A 17,395-nucleotide genomic window follows, 5' to 3' on the forward strand; every position below is an offset into this window, starting at 1 on the left:
GCCTTTGCTTGAGGAAGGGACGACGCTTGAATCAGAATGTCGTCCAGGTAAGGTACTACTGCAATGCCCCTTGGTCTTAGCACCGCTAGAAGGGACCCTAGTACCTTTGTGAAAATCCTTGGAGCAGTGGCTAATCCGAAAGGAAGCGCCACGAACTGGTAATGTTTGTCCAGGAATGCAAACCTTAGGAACCGATGATGTTCCTTGTGGATAGGAATATGTAGATACGCATCCTTTAAATCCACCGTGGTCATGAATTGACCTTCCTGGATGGAAGGAAGGATAGTTCGAATGGTTTCCATCTTGAACGATGGGACCTTGAGAAATTTGTTTAAGATCTTGAGATCTAGGATTGGTCTGAACGTTCCCTCTTTTTTGGGAACTATGAACAGATTGGAGTAGAACCCCATCCCTTGTTCTCTTAATGGAACAGGATGAATCACTCCCATTTTTAACAGGTCTTCTACACAATGTAAGAACGCCTGTCTTTTTATGTGGTCTGAAGACAACTGCGACCTGTGGAACCTCCCCCTTGGGGGAAGTCCCTTGAATTCCAGAAGATAACCCTGGGAGACTATTTCTAGCGCCCAAGGATCCAGAACATCTCTTGCCCAAGCCTGAGCGAAGAGAGAGAGTCTGCCCCCCACCAGATCCGGTCCCGGATCGGGGGCCAATATTTCATGCTGTCTTGGTAGCAGTGGCAGGTTTCTTGGCCTGCTTTCCCTTGTTACAGCCTTGCATTGGTCTCCAAGCTGGCTTGGCCTGAGAAGTATTACCCTCTTGCTTAGAGGACGTAGCACCTTGGGCTGGTCCGTTTTTACGAAAGGGACGAAAATTAGGTCTATTTTTTGCCTTGAAAGGCCGATCCTGAGGAAGGGCGTGGCCCTTACCCCCAGTGATATCAGAGATAATCTCTTTCAAGTCAGGACCAAACAACGTTTTCCCCTTGAAAGGAATGTTTAGTAGCTTGTTCTTGGAAGACGCATCAGCCGACCAAGATTTCAACCAAAGCGCTCTGCGCGCCACAATAGCAAACCCAGAGTTCTTAGCCGCTAACTTAGCCAATTGCAAAGAGGCGTCTAGAGTGAAAGAATTAGCCAATTTGAGAGCATTGATTCTGTCCATAATCTCCTCATAAGGAGGAGAGTCACTATCGAGCACCTTAAGCAGTTCATCAAACCAGAAATATGCGGCAGTAGTGACAGGGACAATGCATGAAATGGGTTGTAGAAGGTAACCCTGCTGAACAAACATCTTTTTAAGCAAACCTTCTAATTTTTTATCCATAGGATCTTTGAAAGCACAACTATCCTCTATGGGAATAGTGGTGCGTTTGTTTAAAGTAGAAACCGCTCCCTCGACCTTGGGGACTGACTGCCATAAGTCCTTTCTGGGGTCGACCATAGGAAACAATTTTTTAAATATGGGGGGAGGGACGAAAGGAATACCGGGCCTTTCCCATTCTTTATTAACAATGTCCGCCACCCGCTTGGGTATAGGAAAAGCTTCTGGGAGCCCCGGCACCTCTAGGAACTTGTCCATTTTACATAGTTTCTCTGGGATGACTAAATTTTCACAATCATCCAGAGTGGATAATACCTCCTTAAGCAAAATGCGGAGATGTTCCAATTTAAATTTAAATGTAATCACATCAGATTCAGCCTGCTGAGAAATGTTCCCTAAATCAGTAATTTCTCCCTCAGACAAAACCTCCCTGGCCCCCTCAGATTGGGTTAGGGGCCCTTCAGAGATATTAATATCAGCGTCGTCATGCTCTTCAGTAACTAAAACAGAGCAGCCACGCTTACGCTGACAAGGGTTCATTTTGGCTAAAATGTTTTTGACAGAATTATCCATTACAGCCGTTAATTGTTGCATAGTAAGGAGTATTGGCGCGCTAGATGTACTAGGGGCCTCCTGAGTGGGCAAGACTCGTGTAGACGAAGGAGGGAATGATGCAGTACCATGCTTACTCCCCTCACTTGAGGAATCATCTTGGGCATCATTGTCATTATCACATAAATCACATTTATTTAAATGAATAGGAATTCTGGCTTCCCCACATTCAGAACACAGTCTATCTGGTAGTTCAGACATGTTAAACAGGCATAAACTTGATCAGAAAGTACAAAAAACGTTTTAAAATAAAACCGTTACTGTCACTTTAAATTTTAAACTGAACACACTTTATTACTGCAATTGCGAAAAAACATGAAGGAATTGTTCAAAATTCACCAAATTTTCACCACAGCGTCTTAAAGCCTTGAAAATATTGCACACCAATTTTGGAAGCTTTAACCCTTAAAATAACGGAACCGGAGCCGTTTTAAGCTTTAAACCCCTTTACAGTCCCTGGTATCTGCTTTGCTGAGACCCAACCAAACCCAAAGGGGAATACGATACCAAATGACGCCTTCAGAAGTCTTTTATAAGTATCAGAGCTCCTCTCACATGCGACTGCATGCCATGCCTCTCAAAAACAAGTGCGCAACACCGGCGCGAAAATGAGACTCTGCCTATGCTTGGGGAAAGCCCCTAAAGAATAAGGTGTCTAAAACAGTGCCTGCCGATATTATTATATCAAAATACCCAGATAAAATGATTCCTCAAGGCTAAATATGTGTTAATAATCAATCGATTTAGCCCAGAAAAAGTCTACAGTTTAAATAAGCCCTTGTGAAGCCCTTATTTACAATCGTAATAAACATGGCTTACCGGATCCCATAGGGAAAATGACAGCTTCCAGCATTACATCGTCTTGTTAGAATGTGTCATACCTCAAGCAGCAAGGGACTGCAAACTGTTCCCCCAACTGAAGTTAATTGCTCTCAACAGTCCTGTGTGGAACAGCCATGGATTTTAGTTACGGTTGCTAAAATCATTTTCCTCATACAAACAGAATTCTTCATCTCTTTTCTGTTTCTGAGTAAATAGTACATACCAGCACTATTTGAAAATAACAAACTCTTGATTGAATAATGAAAAACTACAGTTAAACACTAAAAAACTCTAAGCCATCTCCGTGGAGATGTTGCCTGTACAACGGCAAAGAGAATGACTGGGGTGGGCGGAGCCTAGGAGGGATCATGTGACCAGCTTTGCTGGGCTCTTTGCCATTTCCTGTTGGGGAAGAGAATATCCCACAAGTAAGGATGACGCCGTGGACCGGACACACCTATGTTGGAGAAAAGTGAGAGAGAGTGAGAAAGAAAGTGTGAAAAAGTGAGAAAGTGTGAGATTGTAATTTACACAAAAACATGAAGATAATGGCAGTGTATGTGTGGATAGGCAGGCAGGCAGACAGCACAGTAAAGTTTACACTTCAATGAGTACGCCCACAATTAATATTTACCTTGAGTTTGAACTCCAGTTGAGGTAGAACCGAGAGAAGCAGGTGACTATCAATGTTATACAACTCCAATATCAAATCAAAGACGTGTTCAGACAAATCACTAATTGAAGTTTTCCCGAGCATGAGAACCTGGTTAAAAAACTGTAATTGGGAATAAAGTAAACATATTTATTGTCTAAAATATGAAGCATTGGGATAGCAACATATTAAACTACTATGTCATGACATGGGGAGTGTTTTATTAAACTGTTAGGAGACAAAATTATTAAATGTATTCTTAAAAGGATAAACCCAATTTTTTTCTTTCATGATTCACATAGAGCATGCAATTTTAAGCAACTTTCTAATTTACTCCTATTAATTTTTCTTCGTTATCTTGGTGGTATTATTTAAAAAGCAGGAATTTAAGCTTAAAAGGCAGCCCATTTTTGGTTTATCACCTGGGTAGCACTTACTAATTGGTGTAGGCAATGTAGCCACTAAACAGCAAGCACTAACCAGTGTGCTGAACAAAAATGTGCTGGCTCCTAAGCTTAAATTATTGCTTTTTCAAATAAAGATACCAAAGTAACAAAGAAAAATTAATAAAAGTAAATTAGAAATTTGCTTAAAATTGCATGCTATATCTGAATCATGAATGAAAAAATTTGGGATTAATATCCCTTTAACTGAAAAATTCCTTTCATTCTTGGTGGTGATGTTCCACGAAAATACTTACTTTTACATTGTCTGGCCACCAGGAGGCGGCAAAGACACCCCACACCAAAAGGCTTAAAGGGACATACACTAGATTTTTCTTTACATAAATGTTTTGTAGATGATACATTTATATAGCCTATACAGCTTTTTTTTTTTAATGTATAGTTTTGCTTATTTTTAAATAACATTGCGCTGATTGTCAGACTCCTAACCAAGCCCCAAAGTTTTATGAGAATACCGACATATACCTACTCCAGCTTGCTCCTGATTGTGTAAAGAGACTTTTCATATGCAAAGGAAGGGGGGAGGGGTGTCTGAATATTTCCCACTTTCAGTGGGTTTTCTAGCTAATCCTTTTAACAGAGCTAAACTGGGAGCTTCTAAGTAAGTTTTTAAACTGTTTTATACTGGATTTTTAGAACAATTTCTGTGCATATTATTTTTTATAAAAGTATCTATTTCATGCAGTTAAATGAAAATTGGTGTATACTGTCCCTTTAAATATCCCTTATTTCTATGGTGGTGATAGTCCACGAAAATCCTTACTTGTGGAAACTAATACCCAAGCTGTAAAATCCACAAAGGAAATAAACGGATGGGAAAGAAGAAAAGGCAGGCACCTATTAACCAGGAACCATAACGTGAAGGACCTTCCTTCCAAAAACTGCCTTCGCTGAGGCAAAACACCCCTAAGACAATTAAAAACTTGATAATATGCAAACAGGATCAAGCTGTAACCTTGTGGTTGTGCCCTACAGAAAACGATTCTTGATCATGAAAAAGGAAAATACTGAATTATTTAAAGGTAACTGTAGACTCGCCTCCACATAAGCTACGTGAGGCAGACACTTCATCTAGAAGATAAATACAACAGAAGCCAGTCTTCTGAATCGTATAGAGCCAGAAAAGGTAGACTAAAGTAAAAAATATATAGAAAATACTTAAGGCAGGAACACAAAGTTCACAAAAATTGCATTGTGTTGAAGAAGCCAAGAACTAAAGAGCGTAGGGAAAAACCAAAATATTCACTACTAAGTAGTTCAAAAAAGGAATAACAAAAACCATTCAAAACAGAGAAAGAATAACCAATGAATCAATGATTCCAAGGGAAAAAAACACTTATTCACTTGGGAAAAAAAGTCTAATTCCATGAAGGAAAGAAAAATGGACTGCAGGTGCGCTATCATTCAGCCAGCAGTTCACTCAACCTCTTACCCAGATAATAGGAGAGTGCCGATCAACAAGACATCAAAAGATCAAAGAAATTGATCCCAATGGCACACCCACATATTAAAATTCTAGATATATGGCCCACCTTTTCTGGGTTAGAACCTGAGCACTGCCATACACTGCTTCCCAGATGATGACCCTAGGAAAAAGAAGCTGTTGATATAGAACACTGCCTAATCTCTGCCCAACAGAGAACAATAAGAGCAAAATAAAAAAACAAAATAACCATTAAAAGGAGAGAGTGACTGAAAACACAGGACAGAAAAACAATCTCTAAACTCACGACAACCAAAACGTGAATACCCCAACAAGGAGTGCCCTTGTAGGGGAAGAGAACAAACCTTTGGACACATAATCCCTCCAGTCAGATCAGAAATAAACCAGAGAAGACTCTCTGTATGTTTAGAAACTAAAGAAAAAACCACAGAGATAAAGATGTAGCTTCATCTTGACATGGGAATGCTCACTAGATTCTGCACACACCGAAGAGAAGCCCTTGGACAGCAGACAATCTGGTATACAAGAAACCAAAAGAACTTCCCTCATAAGAGGGACAAGACCTAAACTAGTCCAGTACCTAGACAAATACTGGAACAGAGAAAAACTAAAACTGCCCACACGCAGAGTTAGTATAGACAAATATTGCCTGCATACATTCCCAGCTGAATTAAAAAAAACTAAGGATAGTATGAGGAACATATTTAATTTATTTTATTTTTTCCTCAACGGGTCCCTAAACTTACCCAACGGGTAGTGAGAGATCTGAAGTGGATTAAAAGTTGCAGAAAGTATAAACCTGGCCATGCATAAAGGCGGCATAACCAGCATAACTTCAAAATAATGGCCTATAAAAGAATTATAAAGGCTAAGAACAAAAAACCTTTAGTGTCACCTTATAGTATACACTGTAAAGGCAAATAATCCCCAAAAAAATTAAACTGCAAAGCTTAACCTGAAACAGATCAGTAAGGATGAAAAGACAGACAGTAAAGCAAACATACATGGAGCTAATCCATATTGTTACATAGAAACAATAAGAAAATAAAGGAAACCATGTCTGAGCGTAGAGATTAAGAGCCACACCAGTGCTTTAATAGCAAAAAAGGAAACTCCAATATAAGGAATATCCTGTCTAGTCTATCACAATGAGAGGTATGCAAAAGTATTACTATATCTGACATAAAAAAGTAGAAATTTGAAACAGAAATACAAGAAATGGGATATCCTATCTTAAGAAATGTATACCACAGTAATGTAAAATACTGTAGTATTGGATACATTTAGTCTATTTGCATAGATAAAAAGAGAGAAGTGCTCAACCTGGGAACTATAGCATAATAGCTTGTTCTATGGCTAGTTACCACCCAAGAAGCATCCACTTTTTGCTCAACATGTGCCTTTCACAGAAAAGAACTTTCCTGAAGCATATCAGTATGATCCTGACTTCACAGTACAGTCCAGTCCCAAAATACCAGACAATCCCTCTCTAAACGAGAGAAACACTGCATCTTGGGTGGTAACTAGCCATAGAACAAGCTATTATGCTATTGTTCGTTCCCAGGTTGTGCGCTTCTCTCTTTTTATTTATGCAAATTAGGACACTTAGGGAAGTCTAACTAAGTGTGATGCGGGAATCCAGACATGGATCCGTTGCTTAGTGTGCCTAGGAGGATATGGCTACACCTCACAGACGAGGCCCACAATAGGCTGAATCGTACGTCTGGGGTTCTGCCATTTCTCTCGTTCAGAGAGGGATTGCCTGGTATTTCGGGGCTGGAGTGTACTGTGAAGTCAGGATCAGACTGATATGCTTCAGGAAAGTTATTCTCTGTGAAAAGCACATGTTGAGCAAAGAGAGGCTGCTTCTTTGGTGGCAACTAGCCATAGAACAAGCTACTATGATATTGTTCATTCCCAGGTTGAGCGCTTCTCTCTTTTTATTTATACATTCAGTCTATTGCACAGGAATATAAAACTGAAGTACTAGATATGAAAAGTACTGTAGTTTTCCTTTTAAACAAAATAGATAATTGTACAGCAATAAAAAATTTGGAGTGTCATATATGCAAAGTACTGTAGAATTCCAGTACAAGCAAATGTAGTCTATTGCACAGCAATGCAAAATACTGTACATTCCTTACAAGTAAATAGTCTGTTACAGCAAAAAGGAAATTTATGCTTACCTGATAAATGTATTTCTTCTAGGATATGACGAGTCCACGGATTTCATCCTTACTTGTGGGATTTATCCTCCTGCTAACAGGAAGTGGCAAAGAGCACCACAGCAGAGCTGTATATATATAGCTCCTCCCTTCCCTCCACCTCCAGTCATTCGACCGAAGTTAAGAAGAGAAAGAGAAAGGAAAAGCCAAAGGTGCAGAGGTGACTGAAGTTTAAAAAAAATATAATATATATATATATATATATATACTCATATATACTCGTCTTAAAAAATGACAGGGAGGGCCGTGGACTCGTCATATCGTAGAAGAAATAAATTTATCAGGTAAGCATAAATTTCCTTTTCTTCTACAAGAGCAATAGGACACGGATGAAACGGCAGGGACAAGACAGGGACCTAAACGGAAGGCAACACTGCTTGAAGAACCTTTCTCCCAAAACCAGCCTCAGAAGAAGCAAAAGTATCAAATTTGGAAAATTTGGAAAAAGTGTGAAGAGACAACCAAGTCGCAGCCTTGCAAATCTGTTCAACAGAAGCATCGTTTTTAAATGCCCATGAGGAAGCCACAGCCCTAGTAGAATGAGCCGTAATTCTTTCAGGAGGCTGCTATCCAGCAGTCTCATATGCCAGACGGATGATACTCTTCAGCCAAAAAGAAAGAGAGGTAGCCGTAGCTTTCTGACCCCTACGCTTTCCAGAAAAAACAATGAATAATGAAGATGATTGACGGAAATCCTTTGTCGCCTGTAAATAAAACTTCAGGACATGGACCACGTCCAAGTTATGCAACATACGCTCATTCTTAGAAGGGTTAGGACACAATGAAGGAACGACGATTTCCTGACTAATATTCTTATCAGAAACAACCTTAGGAAGGAATCCAGGTTCGTTACGTAAAACCACCTTATCAGAATGGAAGATAAGGCGAATCACATTGTAATGCTGAAAGTTCCGAAACTCTACGAGCAGAAGAAATATCGACCAAAAACAAAACTTTCCAAGATAACAACTTAATATATATGGAATGCATGGGTTCAAACGGAACCCCTTGAAGAACATTAAGAACTAAATTCAAACTCCAGGGTGGAGCAATTGGTCCAAACACAGGCTTAATTCTGGATAGAGCCTGACAAAAAGACTGAACGTCTAGAACATCTGCCAAACGTTTGTGTAGCAAAATTGACAAAGCAGAGATTTGTCCCTTTAAGGAACTAGCTGATAATCCTTTCTTCAATCCTTCTTGGAGAAAAGACAGAATTCTGGGAATCCTAACTCTACTCCATGTGTAGCCCTTGGATTTGCACCAATAAAAATATTTACGCCATATTTTATGGTAGATCTGTCTAGTAACAGGCTAACATGCCGGAATCAAAGTATCAATGACCGAATCAGAGAACCCCCGCTTAGATAGAATCAAGCGTTCAATCTCCAAGCAGTCAATTGCAGAGAAAACATAATTTATGTAAGAACTTACCTGATAAATTCATTTCTTTCATATTAGCAAGAGTCCATGAGCTAGTGACGTATGGGATATACATTCCTACCAGGAGGGGCAAAGTTTCCCAAACCTCAAAATGCCTATAAATACACCCCTCACCACACCCACAATTCAGTTTAACGAATAGCCAAGAAGTGGGGTGATAAAAAAGTGCGAAAGCATATAAAATAAGGAATTGGAATAATTGTGCTTTATACAAAAATCATAACCACCACAAAAAAAGGACGGGCCTCATGGACTCTTGCCAATATGAAAGAAATGAATTTATCAGGTAAGTTCTTACATAAATTATGTTTTCTTTCATGTAATTAGCAAGAGTCCATGAGCTAGTGACGTATGGGATAATGACTACCCAAAATGTGGATCTTTCCACACAAGAGTCACTAGAGAGGGAGGGATAAAATAAAGACAGCCAATTCCTGCTGAAAATAATCCACACCCAAAAATAAAGTTTAACGAAAAACATAAGCAGAAGATTCAAACTGAAACCGCTGCCTGAAGTACTTTTCTACCAAAAACTGCTTCAGAAGAAGAAAATACATCAAAATGGTAGAATTTAGTAAAAGTATGCAAAGAGGACCAAGTTGCTGCTTTGCAAATCTGGTCAACCGAAGCTTCATTCCTAAACGCCCAGGAAGTAGAAACTGACCTAGTAGAATGAGCTGTAATTCTTTGAGGCGGAGTTTTACCCGACTCAACATAGGCAAGATGAATTAAAGATTTCAACCAAGATGCCAAAGAAATGGCAGAAGCTTTCTGGCCTTTTCTAGAACCGGAAAAGATAACAAATAAACTAGAAGTCTTACGGAAAGATTTCGTAGCTTCAACATAATATTTCAAAGCTCTAACAACATCCAAAGAATGCAACGATTTCTCCTTAGAATTCTTAGGATTAGGACATAATGAAGGAACCACAATTTCTCTACTAATGTTGTTGGAATTCACAACTTTAGGTAAAAATTCAAAAGAAGTTCGCAACACCGCCTTATCCTGATGAAAAATCAGAAAAGGAGACTCACAAGAAAGAGCAGATAATTCAGAAACTCTTCTGGCAGAAGAGCTGGCCAAAAGGAACAAAACTTTCCAAGAAAGTAATTTAATGTCCAATGAATGCATAGGTTCAAACGGAGGAGCTTGAAGAGCTCCCAAAACCAAATTCAAACTCCAAGGAGGAGAAATTGACTTAATAACAGGTTTTATACGAACCAAAGCTTGTACAAAACAATGAATATCAGGAAGAATAGCAATCTTTCTGTGAAAAAGAACAGAAAGAGCAGAGATTTGTCCTTTCAAAGAACTTGCGGACAAACCCTTATCTAAACCATCCTGAAGAAACTGTAAAATTCTCGGTATTCTAAAAGAATGCCAAGAAAAATGATGAGAAAGACACCAAGAAATATAAGTCTTCCAGACTCTATAATATATCTCTCGAGATAAAGATTTACGAGCCTGTAACATAGTATTAATCACAGAGTCAGAGAAACCTCTTTGACCAAGAATCAAGCGTTCAATCTCCATACCTTTAAATTTAAGGATTTCAGATCCTGATGGAAAAAAGGACCTTGTGACAGAAGGTCTGGTCTTAACGGAAGAGTCCACGGTTGGCAAGAGGCCATCCGGACAAGATCCGCATACCAAAACCTGTGAGGCCATGCCGGAGCTACCAGCAGAACAAACGAGCATTCCTTCAGAATCTTGGAGATTACTCTTGGAAGAAGAACTAGAGGCGGAAAGATATAGGCAGGATGATACTTCCAAGGAAGTGATAATGCATCCACTGCCTCCGCCTGAGGATCCCGGGATCTGGACAGATACCTGGGAAGTTTCTTGTTTAGATGGGACGCCATCAGATCTATTTCTGGAAGTTCCCACATTTGAACAATCTGAAGAAATACCTCTGGGTGAAGAGACCATTCGCCCGGATGCAACGTTTGGCGACTGAGATAATCCGCTTCCCAATTGTCTATACCTGGGATATGAACCGCAGAGATTAGACAGGAGCTGGATTCCGCCCAAACCAAAATTCGAGATACTTCTTTCATAGCCAGAGGACTGTGAGTCCCTCCTTGATGATTGATGTATGCCACAGTTGTGACATTGTCTGTCTGAAAACAAATGAACGATTCTCTCTTCAGAAGAGGCCAAAACTGAAGAGCTCTGAAAATTGCACGGAGTTCCAAAATATTGATCGGTAATCTCACCTCCTGAGATTCCCAAACTCCTTGTGCCGTCGGAGATCCCCACACAGCTCCCCAACCTGTGAGACTTGCATCTGTTGAAATTACAGTCCAGGTCGGAAGCACAAAAGAAGCCCCCTGAATTAAACGATGGTGATCTGTCCACCATGTTAGAGAGTGTCGAACAATCGGTTTTAAAGATATTAATTGAGATATCTTCGTGTAATCCTTGCACCATTGCTTCAGCATACAGAGCTGAAGAGGTCGCATGTGAAAACGAGCAAAGGGGATCGCGTCCGATGCAGCAGTCATAAGACCTAGAATTTCCATGCATAAGGCTACCGAAGGGAATGATTGTGACTGAAGGTTTCGACAGGCTGCAATCAATTTTAGACGTCTCTTGTCTATTAAAGATAGAGTCATGGACACTGAATCCATCTGGAAACCCAGAAAGGTTACCCTTGTCTGAGGAATCAAAGAACTTTTTGGTAAATTGATCCTCCAACCATGATCTTGAAGAAACAACACAAGTCGATTCGTATGAGATTCTGCTAAATGTAAAGACTGAGCAAGTACCAAGATATCGTCCAAATAAGGAAATACCACAATACCCTGTTCTCTGATTACAGACAGAAGGGCACCGAGAACCTTTGTAAAAATTCTTGGAGCTGTAGCTAGGCCAAACGGCAGAGCCACAAACTGGTAATGCTTGTCCAGAAAAGAGAATCTCAGGAACTGATAATGATCTGGATGAATCGGAATATGCAGATATGCATCCTGTAAATCTATTGTGGACATATAATTCCCTTGCTGAACAAAAGGCAAGATAGTCCTTACAGTTACCATCTTGAACGTTGGTATTCTTACATAACGATTCAATATTTTTAGATCCAGAACTGGTCTGAAGGAATTCTCCTTCTTTGGTACAATGAAGAGATTTGAATAAAACCCCATCCCCTGTTCCGGAACTGGAACCGGCATAATTACTCCAGTCAACTCTAGATCTGAAACACATTTCAGAAATGCTTGAGCTTTTACTGGATTTACTGGGACACGGGAAAGAAAAAATCTCTTTGCAGGAGGTCTCATCTTGAAACCAATTCTGTACCCTTCTGAAACAATGCTCTGAATCCAAAGATTGTGAACAGAATTGATCCAAATTTCCTTGAAAAAACGTAACCTGCCCCCTACCAGCTGAGCTGGAATGAGGGCCGCACCTTCATGTGGACTTAGAAGCAGGCTTTGCCTTTCTAGCTGGCTTGGATTTATTCCAGACTGGAGATGGTTTCCAAACTGAAACTGCTCCTGAGGATGAAGGATCAGGCTTTTGTTCTTTGTTGAAACGAAAGGAACGAAAACGATTATTAGCCCTGCTTTTACCTTTAGATTTTTTATCCTGTGGTAAAAAAGTTCCTTTCCCACCAGTAACAGTTGAAATAATGGAATCCAACTGAGAACCAAATAATTTGTTACCCTGGAAAGAAATGGAAAGTAAAGTAGATTTAGAAGCCATATCAGCATTCCAAGTTTTAAGCCATAAAGCTCTTCTAGCTAAAATAGCTAGAGACATAAAGCTGACATCAACTCTGATAATATCAAAAATGGCATCACAGATAAAATTATTAGCATGCTGTAGAAGAATAATAATATCATGAGAATCATGATGTGTTACTTGTTGCGCTAAAGTTTCCAACCAGAAAGTTGAAGCTGCAGCAACATCAGCCAAAGATATAGCAGGTCTAAGAAGATTACCTGAACACAGATAAGCTTTTCTTAGAAAGGATTCAATTTTCCTATCTAAAGGATCCTTAAACGAAGTACCATCTGACGTAGGAATAGTAGTACGTTTAGCAAGGGTAGAAATAGCCCCATCAACTTTAGGGATTTTGTCCCAAAATTCTAATCTGTCAGACGGCACAGGATATAATCGCTTAAAACGTTTAGAAGGAGTAAATGAATTACCCAATTTATCCCATTCTTTGGAAATTACTGCAGAAATAGCATTAGGAACAGGAAAAACTTCTGGAATAACCACAGGAGCTTTAAATACCTTATCCAAATGTTTAGAATTAGTATCAAGAGGACCAGAATCCTCAATTTCTAAAGCAATTAGTACTTCTTTAAGTAAAGAACGAATAAATTCCATTTTAAATAAATATGAAGATTTATCAGCATCAACCTCTGAGACAGAATCCTCTGAACCAGAAGAGTCATCAGAATCAGAATGATGATGTTCATTTAAAAATTCATCTGTAGGGAGAGAAGTTTTAAAAGATTTTTTACGTTTACTAGAAGGAGAAATAACAGACATAGCCTTCTTTATGGATTCAGAAACAAAATCTCTTATATTATCAGGAACATTCTGCACCTTAGATGTTGAAGGAACTGCAACAGGCAATGGTACTTTACTAAAGGAAATATTATCTGCTTTAACAAGTTTGTCATGACAATCAATACAAACAACAGCTGGAGGAATAGCTACCAAAAGTTTACAGCAGATACACTTAGCTTTGGTAGATCCAGCACTAGACAGCGATTTTCCTGTAGTATCTTCTGGCTCAGATGCAACGTGAGACATCTTGCAATATGTAAGAGAAAAAACAACATATATATAAAGCAAAATTGATCAAATTCCTTAAATGACAGTTTCAGGAATGGGAAAAAAATGCCAAAGAACAAGCTTCTAGCAACCAGAAGCAATGAAAAATGAGACTTAAATAATGTGGAGACAAAAGCGACGCCCATATTTTTCGCGCCAATAAGACGCCCACATTATTTGGCGCCTAAATGCTTTTTGGCGCCAAAAATGACGCCACATCCGGAACGCCGACATTTTTGGCGCAAAATAACGTCAAAAAATGACGCAACTTCCGGCGACACGTATGACGCCGGAAACGGAAACAAATTTTTTGCGCCAAAAAAGTCCGCGCAAAGAATGACGCAATAAAATGAAGCATTTTCAGCCCCCGCGAGCCTAACAGCCCACAGGGAAGAGTCAAATTTTTGAAGGTAAGAAAAAATGATTAAATCAAATGCATTATCCCAAATATGAAACTGACTGTCTGAAAATAAGGAAAGTTGAACATTCTGAGTCAAGGCAAATAAATGTTTGAATACATATATTTAGAACTTTATAAATAAAGTGCCCAACCATAGCTTGGAGTGTCACAGAAAATAAGATTTACTTACCCCAGGACACTCATCTACAGGTTTGTAGAAAGCCAAACCAGTACTGAAACGAGAATCAGCAGAGGTAATGGTATATATAAGAGTATATCGTCGATCTGAAAAGGGAGGTAAGAGATGAATCTCTACGACCGATAACAGAGAACCTATGAAATAGACCCCGTAGAAGGAGATCACTGCATTCAAATAGGCAATACTCTCCTCACATCCCTCTGACATTCACTGCACGCTGAGAGGAAAACCGGGCTCCAACTTGCTGCGGAGCGCATATCAACGTAGAATCTAGCACAAACTTACTTCACCACCTCCATCGGAGGCAAAGTTTGTAAAACTGAATTGTGGGTGTGGTGAGGGGTGTATTTATAGGCATTTTGAGGTTTGGGAAACTTTGCCCCTCCTGGTAGGAATGTATATCCCATACGTCACTAGCTCATGGACTCTTGCTAATTACATGAAAGAAACTATATTCGGGTGTTGGAAGGGTCCCGGAATTAGAAGGTCCTGCCTCAATGGAAGCTTCCACGGTGGCAGAGAGGACATTTCCACTAGATCGGCATACCAAGTCCTGCAAGGCCACGCAGGCGCGATAAGAATTACTAAAGCCCTCTCCTCTTTGATCCGAGCAATCACCCGGTGGAAGAGAGCAAACGGTGGAAACACATAAGCTAGGTTGAACGACCAAGGCACTGTCAAGGCATCTATCAGTTCGGCCTGAGGATCCGTTGACCTGGATCAGTATCTCGGGAGCTTGGCATTCTGACTAGACGCCATCAGATCAAATTCCGGACTGCCCCATCTGAGAATCAGAGTGGCAAAGACCTCCGGATGGAGTTCCCACTCCTCCGGATGAAACGTCTCTCTGCTTAAAGAGTCCGCTTCCCAGTTGTCCACTGCTGGGATGAAGATTGCTACCAGATAACAAGAGTGAGCCTCCACCCAACAAATTATCTTGGATACTTCTGTCATCGCTAAGGAACTCCTTGTTCCACCCTGATGATTGATGTACGCCAAAGTCGTGATGTTCTCGGACTGAAAGCGAATGAATTTGGCCGAAGCCAACTGAGGCCACGCCTGAAGCGCATTGAATATTGCTCTCAATTCCAGAATATTGATTGGGAGAAGAGACTCCGAGTCCACACACCCTGAGCCTTCAGGGAATTCCAGACTGCACCACAACCTAGAAGGCTGGCGTCCGTCGTCACTATCACCCATGAGGGCCTGCGAAAACACGTCCCTTGGGACAGATGATCCTGAGACAACCACCAAAGAAGAGAGTCTCTTGTCTCCTGATCCAGATCTATCTGAGGAGACAAATTTGCATAATCTCCATTCCACTGTCTGAGCATACTCAGCTGTAGTGGCCTGAGATGAAAACGAGCAAACGGAATGATGTCCATTGCCGCCACCATCAATCCAATTACCTTCATGCACTGGGCCACTGATGGCCGAGGGTTGGACTGAAGGGCTCGGCATGTATTCAGAATCTTTAACTTTCTGACCTCTGTCAAGAAAATTTTCATGGATATGAAAATATCCATGAAAGTCCTCAGAAAGGACAGAACCATCTCTGTATGATACTTTGTCAGATGGTAAGACGCCTGAATCAGAATATCGTCCAGATAAGGCGCCACTGCAATGCCCCGTGGCCTGAGAACCGCCAAATGCTTGTCAAGGAAGGCAAACCTTAGGAACTGATGATGATCCTTGTGGATTGGAATATGAAGGTATGGATCCTTCAAGTCCACGGTAGTACCATAAATTGACCCTCCTGGATCAATGGCAGAATTGTTTGAATAGTCTCCATTTTGAAGGAAGGGACTCTGAGAAACTTGTTTAGACCCTTTAGATCTAAAATGGGTCAAAATGTGCCCTCTTTTTTGGGGACCCCGAAAAGAATTGAGTAAAAATTTAGCAGTTCTATCCTGAGGTAGGAGATGACCCTTACCTCCCGTAATGTCAGAAATTATCTCTTTCAAGTCTGGCCCGAATAGAGTCTTCGACTTGAAAGGAATAGCCAAAAGCTTTGATTTAGATGACACATCAACAGACCAAGATTTAAACCATAACGCTCTACGCGTTGAAATAGCAAATCCAGCATTCTTAGCCGCCAATTTGGCAATCTGAAATGCGGCATCTGTAATAAAAGAATTAGCCAGCTTAAGAGCCTTAATTCTAAAATATCCTCTAAAGGAGTCTCGGTTATAAGAGACTCTTCTAAGGCATCAAAACAGAAGGTTTGATGCCGCAGTGGTAACTGGTACAATGCAGGCCGTTGGTTGTAAAAGGAAACCCTGATGAATAAACAATTTCTTTTGAAGACCCTCCAATTTCTTATCCATAGGTTCTTTAAAAGCACAGCTGTCCTCAATAGGAATAGTTGTACGCGTAGCCAGGGTAGATATAGCTCCTTCCACCTTAGGGACTGTTTGCCAAAAGTCCTGAACAGTGTCAGATATGGGATACATCTTCTTGAAATTAGGAGAGGGTGAGAACGGGATACCCGGTCTGTCCCATTCCCTCTTAATAATCTCAGATTCTCTTAGGAACCGGAAAAACAGTGTAAGCAGGTACCTCTAAGTATTTGTCCATCTTACACAATTTCTCTGGTGGTACCACAATAGGGTGACAGTCATCCAGAGTCCGAGTCCGTCTGAGGTAACACACTTCCCGAATCGGAAAGTTCTCCCTCAGACAGAAGTTCCCTGACCCCCAAATCAGATCCCTGTGAGGGTACATCGGAAATAGCCAACAAAGCATTAGGGGACTCAGTATTCACATTGACTTCTGTCAACTTAGATAAAACCTCTGTAAGGGTAGTCGACATAACTGCAGCCATATCCTGCAGAGTAAATGAATTAGGCGCGGTTGAAGAACCAGGCGTCGCTTGGGTGGGCGTTAAAGGTTGTGACGCTTGGGGAGAAGTCAGCGGTATACCCTGATTCTCCTCAAACTGAAAATCGTCCTTAGACACATTTTCTTTACATAAAATTTGAGTTTTACATTGTAAGGCCCTCTCAGTACACGAGGGACAAAAAACCAGAGGGGGTTCCACAGTGGCATCTAAGCACATA

General features: G+C 40.5%; 1 protein-coding gene across 1 annotated transcript in view; it reads right to left on the reverse strand.

Annotated features, from left to right (window-relative positions):
* Positions 1-17,395, reverse strand: part of PDS5B (PDS5 cohesin associated factor B) — an 890,287-nt gene that overhangs the window by 580,057 nt on the left and 292,835 nt on the right. Inside the window, exon 8 of the mRNA XM_053708457.1 lies at positions 3,353-3,493. Within this exon, the coding sequence (XP_053564432.1) occupies positions 3,353-3,493 (141 nt within the window). The remainder of the gene's footprint in view (positions 1-3,352; positions 3,494-17,395) is intronic.

Source organism: Bombina bombina, chromosome 3 (genome assembly GCF_027579735.1).
Source record: "Bombina bombina isolate aBomBom1 chromosome 3, aBomBom1.pri, whole genome shotgun sequence".
Taxonomy (NCBI): Eukaryota; Metazoa; Chordata; class Amphibia; order Anura; family Bombinatoridae; genus Bombina; species Bombina bombina.